The 19269-nt window shown below is 41.1% G+C and overlaps 1 protein-coding gene across 2 annotated transcripts in view; it reads left to right on the forward strand.

The window, feature by feature from the left end:
- Positions 1-19269, forward strand: part of LOC121462725 (serine/threonine-protein kinase Nek1-like) — a 115470-nt gene that overhangs the window by 42092 nt on the left and 54109 nt on the right. For both annotated transcript variants that reach the window (XM_041674574.1, XM_041674575.1), the window contains one exon: positions 7252-7391. In XM_041674574.1, the coding sequence (XP_041530508.1) occupies positions 7252-7391 (140 nt within the window). The remainder of the gene's footprint in view (positions 1-7251; positions 7392-19269) is intronic.

A 19269-nucleotide genomic window follows, 5' to 3' on the forward strand; every position in this document is an offset into this window, starting at 1 on the left:
TTATTTTATAATTCATAGAATTCATCTTATTTTTGTTTATCTTCCGCTAGAATATTATCTCCTTCAGGCTAAGAACCTTACTTACAAATTTTACACACACCAACACACACACATACACACACATATTCATAGTTATAGCCCATGCCTTAGAATATAATGAATGATAGATAAATATTTGGTAACTAAATGGATGAATAGCAGACATTTGGCCCTCCCTGCCATAGCAGACTGAAACTATGCGTCAAGATAAATAATCCCTCCCTTTAAAAAATGTACATATGAGCCAATGAAATGATTCAATGAGTATATGTAATTACCTCCAAGCCAGACAACCCAAGTTCAGTACCCAGGACCCACATGGTTAAAAAAATAAAAAAACCAACAACTCCTGCAAGTTATCCTGTTACTTCCAGTAGTGCACCATGGCACACAAATGTGTACCTACCCACATACAAACATATAATTAAAAAATTTAAGTATATACATACATGAACATAATTAAAATAGTGATGAGTGAGACTGCTGGTTCATATTCTAGCTAAAGTCTTTTAGTTGTTTAAGTGCCTTACTTAGTTTCTCATATGTAAAGTAGGGGTAATAATGGCTTGTTGCCCATAGAATACTAAAAGAGTGAGACCAAGTAAGTGAAGCACTTATGTTCTGCTTGTTTTTCTAGCTGTGTACTCAGTAAGTGTTAGATGCCGTCACCAAGGAGGATGAGAATTACAGGAACTCTTAGCAGTTGCAGGAGTTTCTAAGACAGTGATTGTGCACTGTAAGCTTTGTTTATTTCATTGACCTCAAAGTACATTCCTATAGATAATAATATACATTTTTTTTTCAAAGCTCTGAGGAAGGCATTTGGCATTTCTACTGTAATGAGGGATAAGCAGGTTGTATTTAACATGATTAAACATTACACAGGATGTACAGTCAAAATTACATGGTACCCTGTTAATATGTACAATTTTTATGTTTTCATGTATCAATAAAATCAATTTAAGAAAATAAAACTAGTTAACAAATAAACTGAAAAAAAGAAACTGAAGTACATTCTTGATTGTGCTTCATCTTTCAATATCCAGTACATATCAAAAAGTTAGTTCCTAAAAGGCATTGTGTATACTAGAAATATTCACATCAGGAATTTATTCACCTATGATAGTTACTAAATGCAAGATCTATTAGCACAAAAAGATTTGTCTTCAGTTTATGCTAATATTCCTTTGTGGCCTCGCCTTGCTTTGTGCACAGCGTGAGAAACTCTCGAGAAAACTTTATGTATTCGTCTTAAGAATGTCATTGCAAATGTTGTTTGGCACATCTCTGTGTTTCATGGTCCTAAACTGGGTTAAGTGAATCATTAGCATCAATTCAGTCGATGCTTATCAAGTGGTAGTGTATGCTAGGTGCTCTGTTTATAGTAATGATACGATGTTTGTAAACTGAGTTAAGTAAATCATTAGCATGCATTCAGTAGATGCACATCAAGCTGTACTGTACACTAGGTGCGATGTTTATAATAATGATGTGATGTTTGTAACCAAGAGAGGGAGTGAATAAGTGGAAAACAGTTGTGACAGTTCCTATAGTGGAGAAATGAAAATGGATAGTGTGCCAGCAAAGAAGAAATGCTTACGTCTGCATTAGGGTTAAGAAAGGAAGGTTTGGTGCAGAAGTTTGAAAGGTCTGGACCTTCAAGAGCATTTAAAGCAAACCAAGTTGGCATGGAGCAGCACAGTGTGCTTGAGGTACTGGGGCCTGTGAAGGAGCTGAGGCTGGAGCAGAGACTTGCCAGTTAAGAACTCTAGCTGCTCTTCTCAGCTTGATTTCCAGAACCCACATACATGGTGGCTCACTCTGTGTAACCGCAGTCCCAGGGAATCGAGGGGTCTCCACATACATGGTGGCTCACTCTGTGTAACCGCAGTCCCAGGGAATCGAGGGGTCTCCTCTGGCCTTGCAGTTACTGTACACATGTGACACATAGACTGACATGCAGGCAAGCACTCACACACATTTAAAAAAGCAAAAACCAAAACTTTGTTAAAATCTCAAAGTGTGAATAAAGTAGTTTACCAGTCATTTTTGTTCCTAATCAATAGTTTTCAAATGTGTGGCTTAGTCAGAGCTTTGTGGGGGGGACGGGTGGGGGGAGATTGTATATGTATTTTTTCCAATAAGAAACACACTTTCTGAAGAGATCAAAGTGTTTGTCGGCTCAGATTATTCCTGTCTCCTTGCTCGTCTCCTATCCTCTGCCGCACAGTTTAATAGACATATCTTCAGAAGCCTAAGAGTCAGGAAATACTAAGGCTAAGGCATACATCGAAAGTACTTTAAATAGGTTGTTTTGCAAAGCCCAAATGTAGTATTAGTTAACTGAATTGTACAGTTATGCACACACACGGATAGTAATTAGTGATTTAGTTGATCACTGTAAGACAGGTCAGGTAAGGAGAGTAATACTTTGATGGCCATTGTCCATCAGTGAGGATGTAAGTGATGGCTGAAGCAAGCACAAGTCTATTCTGCCTTTCACACTATTTCCTTATACAGTGGTCCAGACAAGTTGAAGACTATACCCAAGTACATAAATTGTGGTTAAGACTGTGTATTATCCATCAGCGAGCCATTAGCAACTGCTACAGTAGTCGCTAACATTAAGTAAAAGATTTATCTATGTCATAGTTAAAGTGAAATGAGAGTTATAAACTGTGCTGCATTTCTGAGGCTAGGAAATATGAGTGTTTAGGGGAAGCTTTTCCTGGTTTTGGCTCTGGAAAGATTTCTCTTCTGGAGGTTTCTTTGTACGGGACTCATTTTCCACCCAGGCTGCAAGCTTTCTACTTGTCTGTCTGTGCTTGCCGAGGACAGGTGTGCGTCAGCACAGCTGCTGCCTCCTTTAGATTTAGGAGTAAGTGATGGCTTCACGTCTGTTTCTTCTGCAAACAGAGAAGCACATTTCCTAAGGTAATTAAGTTCAGTGGATTGGTTTTAAACATGTGGGTATAACAGTAAATGGATAGTCTCAACAGTAAATTTCAGAAAGTCTAAATAAAGTTACACTTTCCTCAGGATCTTGCTGGATTATCAGAGGAACAAAGCCCTTGCTTTTCTAACAGGCCCATTTTACAGTGTGGCTCACAACAGTGGTTACGCCTGTGGTGTCCGGCAAGGGCATAGATATGTGGGTGGTTGACTCAGATAGCAAGTAAGGAGATGGTAAGGTTAATACTTGGATAGAGATGAACTAATTTCACCAAGACTCTAGCCTGGACAAGTAACTAGTCACTTTGTTGAAGGTGGAGGAATTTCTAGTCAAACTTCTTTATAGAATTTTGTGTTCTACCGGTAGAGTATTCATTCTAAAAAATTCTTCAATATGGAGTATTTGAGGCACAGAGTAGCCATGTGTCTGGACAGAGTTGAGAAAGATATACTTTTGGCATGCACACTTGGCCTGGCCGTTTCCTGGGCTGTTTGAATCACTTTATGTCTCCTCCTTTGCTATTCGAAATAGTAGCAGTGCTTCCAGAGAGCGTCAGGTGTGAGTCTCGATGCCTTTATGATAAGCTGTTGTTATGAATGCTTTGTCACACACAATTGCAAACAGAGAGACAACTAAAGAGCTTTAGTGGGCAGCATCCAGTCAGACTGTGACGGGGCAGCTAGTACAGTTTTGTTCTTTGCTCTCTGACAGAATGAAGTACCAGTTACGATCTTGTCCTTGCCTAGTTTGTGGGGGGAAAGATTATATTTTTGGAGTAATATGGAGTATTCTTAATTTTCTGTTGTTACTAGAACAGTCTAACTCACTAAAATTCAAGCAAATGCATATTTAGGATTAGAAAACAGCCCGTTTCCATTATCTCTTGAGTAATTCAGCCTACTTTGATTTTACGAAGATGGCTAATAAATGTATAATACTAATTATCCATATAGGATAATCAACTTTGCCAACCATGTGTGCAGTCTCCTCCGTGTTGTTTCAGCAACGGTAGCATAACAATCTCATGCTCACAATCCTGTTGTCACACATACACAAGAGCAACTTGTCCACAGTCATATAGTGAACTCCTGTAGCCAGTAGGTACCAGAGCTATTCCCCAGAGGTTTTCACCCAAGAATCCTGCTTTCATATCGCAGCAATGCCTACAAGAACTTGTAGAGAGAAAAACCTAAACTTTGTATTTGTAATGACTGTTAAGGAAAATTATTGGTGTATTTCCTCCCTAAATTACTAATGTTTTCAGGGTTAATTCATTCCATGAGAACAAAAGGAGTGCAGTAGGCAACTATGTCTTAACTCCTTTTCAAATTCTCAGCCTTAAGATTGCAAGAGAGAGACTGGGGGAGAGAGAGAAGGCACAAGAGTCAGCCAGATGACATCCACAGCACCGGTTCTCTTTCTGGTACAGCTAGAAGTGTCTGGTTCTACCGCAGTGAGCAGCCCTCGAATCAGCCGTAGGTTATGCAGCATGAGCTTCATCCGTTTGAGCTCCAGCTTCAAGACACTCTAAGTTAGACCTGCTTTTTCCTGAGTACATGTCAATCTTTTACTTTGAAATCCATTTTTAAATAATAAACATCTCTTTTAATAAAGTCAGCAGTTATTTATAAAAAATAAAGGTTCCTGAGGAAACAATGTTGAGTATTTATGGTAGTAATCAGAGGCTGAACAAAATGCCCCCAAAGCAAACTACTATATAGTATAGCTAGAGGATTACTAACTCATAGTTTATATTAAAACTTAAAAGGATTAAAAGAATTCTTTGATGTAGAATTTGATGTGCAGTCAGTAGTAACACTGACACTTAATTCATTCACTGCTTTATGTGATTCCCTTATTTTTATGGGGAAAAAGCTAATTAATACTAAAACTGAAGAAAACATAGCGTTTGAAATGTAAGCTTCCCTAAAGCCTTGCTCTTGTTTAAATTTATCACAGTGCCAAATGCACTCTGGTATGAAGAGTTGAGGGGAAATCCATACCTGAAGTAAGCGCTCAAGCAGTGCTTTGAATCACCTGTCTGTTTAGGATTTCTTTCCATTGGAGCTAAGACAATAGAATATACTGTAAGCAACATAAAAAAGCCAAGAGAATCAAAACAGAAAAATGAAGGGATCTAGGACTATACCTCAGGGGTTTAATCTGGGTTTAATGTGCTAACAGCCTTAGCACCAGCAGATGAGAACAGAAATGTTCTGATATAATGTTTTTCCTGCGGAGAAAGATGAAGATCCATTTAAAACTTAAAAGCCAGACTGCAGTGGCAGCACGTAACTGCAATCCCACGTGCTGCAGAGGGCAAGGCAGGAAGACTGTTAACTTCAGCCCAGCCCAGACAGCATCTCCACAGATGCATGCAGTGTGAAGGAGGCCTACAAGGAGTTCTGTCGACACAAAGGTGTGTCCTACAAATACACCAGGAAATGAGTATTATCCTTGAGAAGAGCTAAGGTGTCAAGTTACATGGCCCCTTGAAATACTGTCCTGATGGAATTATTTCATGATAGGATATAAAGTTATATTAATATGCGTAGTGGCACATACATGGAACTGTAGAATTTGGCCAACAGAAGCAGAAGGATTACATCCTGGGCTAAGTATTGGGGAGGTATTTTAACTACTGAAAGGTATAAACTAAAATTGAGATGTATTTCTTTGGATAAGCTAAAGTTTTCTCAGCCTAAATATATGTATGGCATTCTCAAGTATAAGTATATAATTAATTTATTCTGTTCATTTGTGTTGATTAGCAATCAATTGCAAGATGCCTACTTTATATCTTCTGGCTTAATATATATATATATATACATATATATATACACACACACACACATATATATATATATATGTATGTATATAATACGTATATCTATTTATATATCCCAAATCTCAGGAAGTCGGAAGCTGCATGTGGGTGAGATGCAGCCAGCCTCAGCACTGGGAGAGGTGCCTCAGCAGCACCGCTGATGTCACTCAGTGCTCTAGCAAGTGGGGTTTGTTTTGTTGTTTTTGTTGTTATTAACCATTTTTGCCAGTTTTACCGGTTTGTAACTGATAACCATTTTCCTTAATTGCTGTAATATATGAACTATGTCCAAATAATAGGAACATATCCTTTGTTATTCTGAAAAGGTTGCACTAATAAGATTGACCAGATATGCAAATTTCCATTAATATGTTAAGCACTGCGTTTTCTTCAAAGCCTTCCCTCTAACACCTCGTTATTTTCAGGGCCTGGTACTCAGATTCCACTGTCAGATTCCTCTAGGAACTTGTGTTTACAGTTACTTGTCTCGTGTCCTGACTGTCACATTCTCATTGTTGAAAGGCTGGCTAGTAGAGACTCTTCCTGGTGTTCCTGCTCTTGTCCAACACTGATCGAAATGTCAACACCTACACTGTATGTGATTTTTCTTAGCACAGTTGGCTGAGTTCCTTCTCAGTGTTGTTATAAATGACTCAGAGCTTGTCCTTACAGCCGTCTCTTTGACCCCACTCAGCCCTGTTCTGGGGGATGTAGTCAGGGTTGTCTTTACACTGATGGAAGGTCCCTGGTTTAACAAACCACATAGCTAGCAGCAGCTCCTAAGAGCAAGTGGTGCGCAGGTTTCCGATTGTACATGATAGTGGCTCAGCACAGTCCAGAAAATTCTCTTCTGCTTTCAGCAAGTCTGCACAGGGAGAGTTGACCCGGTAAGGTGGGCGAACTACAGGATGGGTGAGAGAGAACAAGTGGGCACGTCTCACACCGCCTGATTCCCAGCAGACTTACTTTTCCAGGCCATGTGTGTCTCTGCAGAAACCACTCTCACTCTAAAAGGTGACCGGCACGATTTCTGTGCTAAAGCCCAGTCATTACTTACAAGTTTAGTTTTCTTTGTAAAAATAATCTAAAGCTGAATTTTTAATCTAAAATTTTTTGACAATTTCTTATGAATTTGCATCATTGCCATCCCTCCATCCCTCTCCAGCTCCTTCTGTGTACTCCCACATCCTCCCAAACTCATGATCTCTTTATTATTATTATTGGCACACACAGATACATATGTGTATTTGAGTTCATTTAGTATTATTTATATGAGCCATATTTTAAGAAAATTAGTTTCTAACCTCAGGCAAGTCACCTTTGAATCCTTTAAATCTAAATACATAATTTAAATATTGTATTATCTCTGATTTTTGTCCTTCTGCTTTTAATTCTCTTCCTCCTAATAAGCAATCTGTCACCCTCTTTGTAGATGCTGAGGACATGCTCACTCCCAGATCTTTCCAAGCTGTTCAGAACCCTGATGGACGTTCCCACTGTAGGAGATGTTCATCAGGACAGTCTGGAGATAGAGGAGCTTGAAGATGAGCTCAGTAAAGATTCTGAAGACACGTGAGTACAAAGCCATTAACAAATGAGATTGCCGCTGTGATGTCTGAGCCTTTGAAGAGTCCAGAGAGCATGGCCTACAGCTGGCTTCTCATCACCCTTCAAGTTCTTACAACTTGGTCAAATACAGTCGGCCTCTTGATTCTGGATATCTGCTTCTAAATGATTACTACCTCATCTGATGCATATGAAACATTTATATTTGTGTTCACTGTCTTTTTTCCCCATTGACGCCCATCTAGTACACTGATGCGACTAGAGTAAGAGATTACTAAGTAGTGATTAAATTAATTTTCACAGGGTAATGTCTACAGTCTCCATTATACTAGGAATGAAGTGGGAAGTTGGGAAGTATTAAATGCTCCACATTTTCTCAGGAAAATGCCTGAAAGTTTCATATCTGCCTTGGACATGTTTCATTTTAGGCTGTGTCAGTGGTAAGGTAGAGTAGTTATTTTATTTGTATGATATATGTGGGAGTGGGGGGCAGGGTAACCATGAGAGAGAGAGTGTATGTTGTGTGTAACTTCATTGTTTTCACAAAATTCCTATCTTGTGATTCATGTGAATTATAGAACTCAGGAAGGAAGTGTAACGATATTTCTGAAAGTTAAGGGAAATGTTGGCCAAGCCTCTGATAAAAATCATTCTTGACCTCTTCAGTTTTAGCCTTCCAAACACGTCAGGCAAGTATCACTAACGTGGGGGAGCTAAAAGCTAAGTATCCTGTCATGAAGTGCTAGGAAAAGTGTCGTGTAGGGTCTAGTGCTGGGGATGCAGGGCTGTAGCTCTGGGGTAGAGGAGCTTAGCTCGGGCGAGGCCCAGTTTGAGGCAGGATCGCTGCACCTGGCATTGGTACTTTGCAAGTTCCTAACAAGCTGTCCGTTCTCATCAGTCCTCATAGAGACCTGTGAATGGTTGGGAGGGACCCTTTCGTCATGCTTCAGTGTGTTCACTGGTGGACACAATGTTTAGCACCTGGGTGGGTGCAAATTGCTAGGTAATGGATTTTGTGGAGGGTTTTTCCCAAATAGAACTAAAATGAACAGTTTTTAACTGAGCCAGCTGTAAACGAATTCTTCCTAAAGTACTATTCCAGATTTACTAGTTGTTTGTCATTGAAAACTGATTTTGGTTCATGTATTTATCAAGATTTTATAATGGGAAAGCAAACTAAAAACTAAATTTGGGACCAGATTTCAGATTATCTGACACAGGTTTTTGAATGCTGATTTCATAAAATATGAAATCTTCTCAGGTTTTCCTTAGGGTGGCAGTCAGGCCAATCTCACTCACTGACTCCAACATGCCTTGGCCAGTATTTACTCATGCTCACAGGTGGGGTTGCTAGTCAATAGTCAGGTCCACAAAGTCCAATGGCTAGTCAGTGTTGTACTAAGTACCAAATAAAGGTACTTCTGTGAAAATGATTGTTTTCTCTTTCCAGTAATGTAAAATGTCTTCAGGTCCTTACCTAGTGTTTGTATTGGGAGTTGAGTGTAAACTTTTGGGGAGGTCATCATGAGCATCCCTAACTTAGGTTGCATTTCTAGTAGATGAGACCTGTGTTTAGGATCCCTCAGCAGACGCCTTCACACATCCAGACTCTGACAGAACTCTGTCCTCAGAGAGCAGCCTTGAGTATGCTTCTGAGTTACTGTACAAGAGCTCAAGGTTTGTCTGCTGCGCATTGCTGAGGCTTTGAGCCATGGCATACTTTGATTTACACTTTTCATGTCTCTACCATGAGCTTCATTTGGATAAAATTTAAAAATTGGTTGAAACTGCTTAGTAAACTAATGTGCTATATAAATATAAGGTCTTACTATATGAATTAATTTTTTTTCTACATTTTAAATCTCATAAAGATAGGAATTTTATGCTTTGAAGACAAAATTCTCCTGTTAGGATTATGGTAGTTGATTTATTCTTGGGAAAATCTACTTACATGTTTAGAAATGTTTTCAAGAATATGCACAGAAGTTTCTGTTGGCTATTATATTCACTTTATACAGACACTATACTAGACCTTGACTCTTATTGCTACAAGTGCAAATGCCTTCACCGTGCCCTCCCTTCCTCTTCATCCATAATGTGGGCAAATCCTCCACCAACGTATCCTATAGGGATGCTCTTTCTAGCTTCCATTGCTTCGCAGGAAATCCTTTAAAACCATTCCCTAAGTCTTTCTAGCAGACATTTGCAGTTTCCGGCTTCTGTCCTTCCTTTACAGCATCGGTGCATGTTATGCACCAGCGGTAGTCAACACGACATTCTGTCTGCAGGCTGCAGCAGATGCTGATCTGTGACCAGATACCAGGTAGCTGTATATGGTCTTTTTTTTTTTTTATTTATTATTATTTATTTTTTTATTTTTATTTTTTTATTTTATTTTTTTATTGAGAAAAGGAAAAAAAGTTTCCCCCTCCTCCCAGCCTCCCATTTCCCTACCCCTCCTCCCACCTTTCTCCTCCTCCCCCCACTCTCTCCTCCTCCCTCTCCAGTCCAAAGAGCAGTCAGTGTTCCCTGCCCTGTGGAAAGTCCAAGGTCCTCCCCCCTCCGTCCATGCCTAGGAAGGTGAACATCCAAACTGGCTAGGCTCCCAAAAAGCCAGAACATGAAGTAGGATCAAAACCCCGTGCCATTGTTCTTGGCTTCTCATCAGCCCTCATTGTTCGCCATGTTCAGAGAGTCCGGTTTTATCCCATGCTTTTTCAGTCATAGTCCAGCTGGCTGTATGTGGTCTTGATCAAGGTTCTGAAGCAATGGGGTGGCATTTGGAAGTAAAAATACAAAACTTCCACTTGCTCCCTCCTACACACTGAACCCAGTCCAGCCAACCTGAACCAAGATAAGAGAGCACCAAGAGGGAACCGAGAACTACACAGCTCAGCGCCATGCGGGTGTGCCAGAACTCACTCCAAGAGATTAATTAGTTCTGTTGGCAGGTTGATTAAGAAAAGCTGCTAGCTGCTTGCTTTTGCTTTTTTTTTTCCTAGTGGGCAATTGTCTTTAGTTTTAATTGCTGTATTAAAATACCTAACAAAAGCAACTTAAAGGCAAAAGGGTTTGTTTGGCTCATAGTTCCAGAGGTGAAGATACTGTCCATAAGGGCAGAAAGGCATGACGGGAGCTTGCAGTCAGCCCAATCACAGTGCATTAGCAGTCTGGAACCACAGAACAGTAAGTAGAGGCAGGCTATACATCCTGAAATACCACTCCCAGTGACATGCGCCCTCCAGAAAGGTTCCAACTCCAAATGTTCTAGACATAACCTTTCCGAACAGTACCACCAGCTGGGGACCAAGTACTCAAACACTCGAGCCTAAGAGGGACATTGCACGTTCAAACAATAACAAGCCGTCAATCTGGAGACACATAATCTATCAGAGAACTAAGAATACGTCACAGCTGAATACTCAGCATAGAAAGGATGTCTGTATCACTTCTTCCAAGACTGAGGAAACATCCAGAAAGGGGGTGAAAAGGATGCAGGACCTGGAGTAAGGACTGGAGTGCTGTAGAATACTGTCTTCCTGGCATGACATGACCGTTGCACTCTAAACCCTTAGCAGTTGTGATAGCCTGCACAAGACAGCCTATCAGTGTTCCTTCAGGAGCTGGGAGGGGCCCATGAACCCCTACTCTCCTTGAGGCTCTATCGGCAGATAATGACTGCTGGGGAAAGACATTTTCTTCAGCTCTGTAGCCACTGATGAGTTACCTGTAAATAACTCTTTACACATGCTCCTGTAAACAACCTATTTAAACTCATATGGGGCACACACACATGCACACACACTCAAGTAGAAGCATAGTAAGGAAAAGGATCAACAGCAGTGGGGGAGACACAAGAAAGGATAATGGGGAATGACTATGATCAAAACGCACACATGTAAGAAAAGATCTATAATTGATATATGCTAATAAAGCATCAAAAATATCACCTCACTGTATACATAACAAATATACTCAGGTTGGTAGGTTTATTGTCCATCACTAACAGACATGTAATTCCAACCCTTCCTCTCCCAGCTTCTGGAGAAAATATTAGAGCCATTCCATAAGCAAGATGGCTGTCACCAAGCCTTTCTAGAACTTTCTATTTTATTTATAGACTGAGCATGGCTCTGTCACATGCTCTGCAGCATCACCAAACAGGATGGGAGTTAATTTGCTCTCCCACAACTATGGCACCAACACTGCCTCTGCGTTTATGCGCACGTAGATTTTAATTACCAGCATCTTCCCCAATCACTTTTCTCACAATTAAACACCTACATGAGGTCGTGTTCTTTCCTTTTCTTCTGCTGAAATGTAGTGGTAGCTTATTTGTCAGAAGATACAGCCCCTCCGGCTATTGTTTGTGCCAGGAGGGATGGTTAGTGTTGCCCGCCTCCCCCGGGTCTAGAATCACCTGGAGACATTACCAGAAGGCTTTTCTAGATTCAGCGATGCCGAAAGTACTAGACAAAATATGGTGGTTTGAATGAGAACAGCCCCCACAGACCCCATCTTAATGCTCCAAGCCCAGTTGATAGAACTGTTTGGGAAGAATTAGGACACAGGGCCTGGTCAGAAGAGGTATGTCAGTGGGGCCTGGAGGTTTCAAGACCCTATGCCCTTACCGCTACACTCACTCTCTGCCCCCTGGTGTTCATAACATGTACGCTCTCAGCTCCTGCCATGGCTGCCTACTGGCTTCATGGCTCCTACCAGGATGGTCATGGACTCACCCTCTGAAACTGTAAAGTCAATACACTCTTTCTAGCTGCCAGGGGCTAGAAAAGGAGCCAAAAGACCGAAGGAAGAAAAGAGCAAGCTGAACAGCCACATCCGTCCTCTGGGTCCTGACTGTGAGTGCAACGTAAGCCGGGGTCACAGCTTTTGTCTGCCATGCCTCTGCTGCCGTGATAGGCTGTACCCTAAGGTGTGAGCCAAAATGAGCCCTCCCTTTTCACGACGCTTTGTCATTCGGTCACAGCAATGAGACAGGTAACTAATACATAGTGTAGAACTATGTTTTCCCTACAAGAATAGAGGGCCTTTCTAGTTCTCATTGAATCCACTCACAGTTGCGCCTCTATCTGGGGTTCCGTGTTAAGGCCTTTTGGAATCTCAGGTAGCTGCTTAGAAATACAGAATACTATTTTTAGCTATAGTCACCTCATTGTGCTGAAGAACACGGAGATTTATTTCTCCTATTCAACTGTAATTTTGTGTCTGTTAACCAGCCTCTCCATCTCACCACCCACTTGCCTTCCCACACTGTAGCAGTGTCTCCAATAGTTTTCATGGTTTGCAGCCCAATCGTATGCCTAATTTTGTACAACTGGCCCTTGCAGTGAGGTAGTTACGCCTCTCATTTCGAGGCACTCCTTGTTTTAGCAAGTCTTTGTGCTTTCTGGAGCAAAGCACTGCCATCCATAAAATCATGCTTTCTGTTCATGTTTCTCACTCAAAAATTTAATGCTTTTTTTTTTTTTTTTTCATCTGAACCACTTAGAAAGCTCCGTGGGCATAGTATTGGAGTTTGAGGCACAATAGCAAAAGTAGCATGGATTTGTTTTTCTTCTTCACAGTTTCACAGACAGAAGATTCATTCTGAGCACAGATCTTAGCAACTGCAGTGGAGAGCTTTTTCTTTCTTTTTATTAAGTCAAGAAATTGTACTATTTCATTTCAAGCAAACACTTGAGCTGGGGAAATGGCTCAGAGGGAAACAACTTGTCTAGCATGCCCTAAGTTCAATTATCACTACTGTAAGAAATAATTAAAGGAAGAAGCTCTTCACGGCTTCTCTTTGGCATATTCAAACCTCCCACTCTTGTGCCTTGAAATAATTATAAAAGTAATTATTACTTAAAGAAGTATTTCAATACATTGAAAGATGGTTTGGTAACCAAGACAGTCACAAGTGACTAGTGACAGTAGCATCTATAGCGTGGACATAGTGTGCAGTGACTAATGACAGTGCATATATAGGGTGGACACAGTGTGCAGTGACTAGTGACAGTCATATACAGGGTGGACGCAGTGTGCAGTGACTAGTGACAGTCATATACAGGGTGGACGCAGTGTGCAGTGACTAATGACAGTGCATATACAGGGTGGATGCAGTGTGCAGTTACTAGTGACAGTCATATACAGGGTGGACGCAGTGTGCAGTGACTAGTGACAGTCATATACAGGGTGGACACAGTGTGCAGTGACTAGAGACAGTCATATACAGGGTGGACGCAGTGTGCAGTGACTAGTGACAGTCATATACAGGGTGGACACAGTGTGCATTGACTAGTGACAGTCATATACAGGGTGGACGCAGTGTGCAGTGACTAGTGACAGTCATATACAGGATGGACGCAGTGTGCAGTGACTAGTGACAGTCATATACAGGGTGGACACAGTGTGCAGTGACTAGTGACAGTCATATACAGGGTGGACGCAGTGTGCAGTGACTAGTGACAGTCATATACAGGGTGGACGCAGTGTGCAGTGACTAGTGACAGTAGCTTATATAGGGTGGACACAGCGCAGAGGCTGAGTCACGCACGGCCCAGGAAGGACAGAGACAGGTATACTAGGTTTGATCATGCTACTCAGAATGATGTGACATTTGAAACTTAGGAATTATTTACTTTGGGAATTTTCTTTTTAATATTTTTCAGGCCTTGGCTGACCATAAATAAGTAAAATAAGAGACCGTGGACTAAAGAATAAAATTCCATATAATTATGCATTAGTGAAATTCAAATGATAATTAGTGACATATTTTCATATTTTTCAAATCGTATCTTCTTTGAAAAAAAATTTGTTATATTTTATTTAGAGTTACAGGGGTCAGATACATCAGAGTTCCTGTGGAGGTCAGGAGGCCAGAGGACAATTTCCAAGACTTGGATTTCTTCTTTCACGATGTGGCTATCTAGGGATAGAACTCAGGTCATCAGGTTTGGAGGCAAGTGCCCGTACACACTGAGCCAACTCAGCAGTTCTAAGAGATGTGCATTCTCTTACTCTTACAATCTGTATTCTCCACGGTGGTTTTACAAATAATATATTATGAAGCAGTAAGGAGAAAAAGGAAATTAATGGAAAGGAGAAAGAAGGCACGAGATTGCTGAGAGAATTGAGGAAAATCAAAGTCAGGACTGAGGCTGGAGGATGGCTCAGCTGTAAAGAGTGCTTGCTGCTTTTGCATAGGATCCAAGTTCAGTTTTCAGCACCCATGTCAGGCAGTTGAAACCACATGAAGCTCCAATTTCAAGGGATTCCTCTTCTGGTCTTTGCAGGCACCTGCACACACACACACGCACGCACACACACACACACACACACACACACACACACACACTAAAATAAATCAAAAGCAATGGAACAAGTTTTAAAGGGGGAAAATACAATTCTGTGTACCCAAAGCACTCGTTTTTATTTTGTTTTGTTTTAGTTTTATTTTTGTTTTTGTTTTTCAAGACGGTTTTGCTGTAGCTTTGGAGCCTGTCCTGGAACTAGCCTTATAGTCCAGGCTGGCCTCAAACTCACAGAAACCAAAGTACTCTTGAGAAAAAGAATAGTGCTGGCGATATGGTAATATGTGACTTCAAATAATACTACAAAGTTATCCTGACACATACAACATGTTATTAGCACAGAAGAAAATAAAACAGAATATCTAGAAGTAAGCCCATGTGTGATTCTTGACAAAAGGCTTCAAAACTATACATCGGGGAAACAGCTTTTTCATGCTGGGTAAGCTGGCTATCCACGGGTGCAATTCTTTTTATTTTATTTTATTTTATTTTATTTTATTTATTTATTTATTTATGGTTTTTTTGAGACAGGGTTTCTCTGTGGTTTTGGAGCCTGTCCTGGAACTAGCTCTTGTAGACCAGGCTGGTCTTGAACTCACAGAGATCCGCCTGCCTCTGCCTCCTGAGTGCTGGGATTAAAGGCGTGTGCCACCGCCGCCCAGCTCACCTGTGGAATTCTAAAACTAGATCACAACACTGTTCCTGAGCAAAGCATCTCAGTATCTCAGTAAAAAAACAAAAAACAAAAAACAAAAAAAAACAGCAAGAATTAAACACAGAATTAAGTTAAATTCAAAAGCTTCTATACAGTCAAAGAAACAATTACAGGAGTAAAAAGACAGCCTACAGAATGGGAAAAAGTCTTCCGCAGATATCCATGCAACAGAGGATTCATCTGCAGAATATATAACAAAAACCTCAAAGGCTTAACTGACAAGGGAGAAAACAATACAATCAATAAATGGGATGACAAATGAACACTTGTGTAATGAAGTACAAATGGCCAATGGAAACATATTCAATATCTGTAACTGTCAGGAAAATATAAATAAATCAAACTACACTGAGATCCTATCTTACTGCATTTAGAATCATTATCAACAAAACAAAACCAAACAACCCCCAGCAGATGTTTGCAAGGATGTGGAGGAAACAAACCCTTATAAACTTTTGGCAGTAATATAAATTAGACCCACTAATGGGGACATCAGTATGAACTTCTATTAAAAATAGAACTTCCCTGGTTCAGCTGTGTTATTCCTGAGTTGATACACAGAAGAGCCCATGTCACCACGCCCTAGGGAAACCTACACACTATATTTGTCCCTTCACCTTTTCCTGTGGTCTGGTTGTGGAACAGCCCAGGTGCCTGTCAGTAGATGAGCAGGTAATGAAAAATGCACAGAGAGACAATGGCTAACCACAAAGAAAAGTGAAATTATATTGTTTGAAAAATGTGGGTGGGACTGGAGGTCATAATGTGAAGCAAAATGTATCCAAGACAAATATCCTCACACGTGGAGTCAATAGGAGGAAGGACAGAAGGTCACAGAGGCCTCTAGGTCTGGGAAGGAGAAGAGGGATAGGAAAGAGCAGAGAGTGGAATAAATATGACCAGAATCTCTCTATGCAAAGCTCCTCACTTCGAAGAGCATATCCTAATCAAATATTTAAGCTCCAAAGAAACAAGATTATGATAACAAAGCAAGAGAGGTATTTCTTTGGTAATAGCTAGAAAGTAAGGCACCTAGTGGTAGAGTCTGTCTGTGGATTAAATGTCCCACCTTGGAAGGAATACCAATTGTCTGCCTGGAACCCTAGGAATTTCCTTTTCCATGGAATGAAATATATAGGTGTCAGATTAATGTTCCAAGAGCTGCTAGGGAGGCAGGCGCACAGGATACCTTGTGAAGACAGGGTGGGTAGTTTCTCCTTTGGGTGGTGGTAAACAGATGATTGGGGAGTGTAGTGGAGGGTGCTGGTGCCTGCCCAATTGAATTCCTCAGCAGTTCTGGATTTCTCTGAAAGAGACTATGAAGAAAGTGCCCGGTTGAGGAATATGGCTTAGGATGACAGAGACAGGCTAAGAGTAAGTTTTGGGGAGGAGTAGCCTTTTAACCTGATGTCCAGGGAAGCTCTGTCAAATTATCCGCACTCATGGCAAAGGACGGTGGCATCCATACTCCAATATTTATCAGGGACTGGTTAGTCGCCAGCTTCAGAACATAAATTTCCATTAATTCAAGGGCAGCTAGTTGGTCAAAGAAGTCACAGTGTTGAAAGTTGAAAGGGAAAGGAGACAGAAGCCTAGGACACATGTACAACATATAGAAGTATGTTTTCCACGTGTGTGGTATATGTTTGTGAACATGTATATAGGGGTGTACACGCTGGTATTTGGAGGCCAAAGTTGGATTACAGGCATCTTTGTCTCTCTCCAAGTTACACTTTGAGACATGGTCTCTCACTGGTGTAGGAGATTCTTCTTCATGTGTTGCTTTCATTGGTTAATGAATAAAGAAACTGCTTTGGGCCTGGTAGGGCAGAATTTAGTTAGGCAGATAAGACAGAACTGAATGCTGGGAAGAAGGGCAGAGTGAGAGACATCATGGATCTCCTGCCTGAGACGGACGCTGGTTATAATCTTGCCGGTGAGCCCCAGTCACATGGCGATACACAGATTAATAGAAATGGGTTAAATTAAGATGTAAGAATTAGCCAATAAGAAACTAGAGCTAATGGGCCAAGCAGTGTTTTAATGAATACAGTTTCTGTGTGGTTATTTCGGGTGTAAGCTAGCCCGGCAGCAGGGATAAACAAGGGGCTCATTGACTGCCTGTCCCTGTCCCCTCCCCGCCCCTAACACCAGGGATACAAAGGCACAGCGCCATGCTTGGCTGTTTTACATGGGTGCTGGGGAGCAAACCCCAGGTGCCCACGCTTGTGAGTAAGCACACATTGTCAACTGAACCATCTCCTCAGCCTCAGAAAGGTCTTCTGAAAGGGAATACTTCTCACAGAGAATAAATGTCATTAGAAAAGCACGATTAGCATACTGAAAACTGAACTTGATCTTTTGGAGTTAGTTGTGTTAAAGAATAATGTCAGCCACAGCTGGTAGTGCAATCCTTTGGTCAGGAGGCAGAGGCAGGAGGATCTCTGTGAGTTTAAGGTCCACCAGGGATATGTGGTAAGATGTCTCAAAAGCAACAACGAACAAAGAAGAAGAATTTCAAGTGAATAGTGATATAAATGACATGTGTAGGTAGGGTATAAAGTAATGGTGTGAGAGGGACAGCAGAAGGGAGTGGAGGAGGGAGGAGAAACTGTGTTCAAGATGTAAAATAAATAAATGTACAACTAAATAAAAAAATTATTGATGTACTGTAAAGATGGCTGATGGTTGGTACATTATGGTTTCTATTGTAGAATATTAAGGTATGTTACTTTTGTCTATGCTGTGGAACATTTGCTTAATGATGTAAAGATATATTGTTTTTGTTTATGCTGCATTTGTTTAACTCTGTGAAGCTGCGATTCTTTGCCTGCCTAAAACACCTGATGGTCTAATAAAGTGCTGAACGGCCAATAGTGAGGCAGGAGAGCAAGGATAGGCGGGGCTGGCAGGCAAAGAGATTAAATAGGAGGAGAAACCTGGAATAGGGAGGAAGGAGAGAACAAGGAGAGGAGGGTGCCAGGGACCAACCACACACTCATCCAGTCAGCCACGGAGCAAGAGTGAAAGTAAGATGTGGGAGTATAAAAAGACAAAAATCCAGAGGCAAAGGTAGATGGCACAATTTAAGTTAAGAAAAGTTGGCTGTAGAAACAAAAGAAGCTAAGGACAGGCATTTATAAGTAATAATAAGCTTCCATGTATTTTTTGGGGGGCTGCCCCCCCCAAAAGAGTAAAGAGTAGAAAACAACCAAAATTTTGGTGTTTCAACGTGGGACCAGAGTAACAAACAAACAAACAGCTACAAGTTCCCGTATTTTACACCGCACCTTACCATGTGGCCACTTGGGCTTTGACACTCTCCGTTTTCAAAGTTCTACGACCCCAGGAGGGCGCTCCCTTTTCCTATGGGCCCCTCAATGGTTTATCTACACTGTAAACTTTGCCATTCTTACATTTCATGAAGTTTTTATTGATAGTTTTAGTTTTTTATTTTACTTATTTCTATATACTTTGGGTGGCAGGAGTCGGAGGTATGTATGAGCACCACATGGATGCAGGTGCCTGCAGATGCTGAGAGAGGTCATGCCATCCCCTGGAACTAGAGTTGCGGGCTGTTGTAATGCTGCATACATGTGGGTGGGTGTAAGAGCAGCGAGCACTCCCTCCAGCCCCTAAGAAAGTTTGGATTTGACATTTCTTCTCTAATGACTTAGTGAAGCTAGCCCATAGACGGTCTTACTCAACTTCGCGTTTCTAGCATCTGGCCTGGTGCCTGGGTGATAGTAGGTATTTGATCAAGGCTCATTAACTTGATGAATAAAGAAATCCTTTACAGCCTTGGAAATTCTGGAAAAGAAAATATCTTCAGTATAAGGTTTGTGTCTTTTAATAA

This window comes from Microtus oregoni, unplaced genomic scaffold (assembly GCF_018167655.1).
Source record: "Microtus oregoni isolate MIOR12 unplaced genomic scaffold, Mior012 000025F_ref0000491, whole genome shotgun sequence".
Lineage (NCBI taxonomy): Eukaryota > Metazoa > Chordata > Mammalia > Rodentia > Cricetidae > Microtus > Microtus oregoni.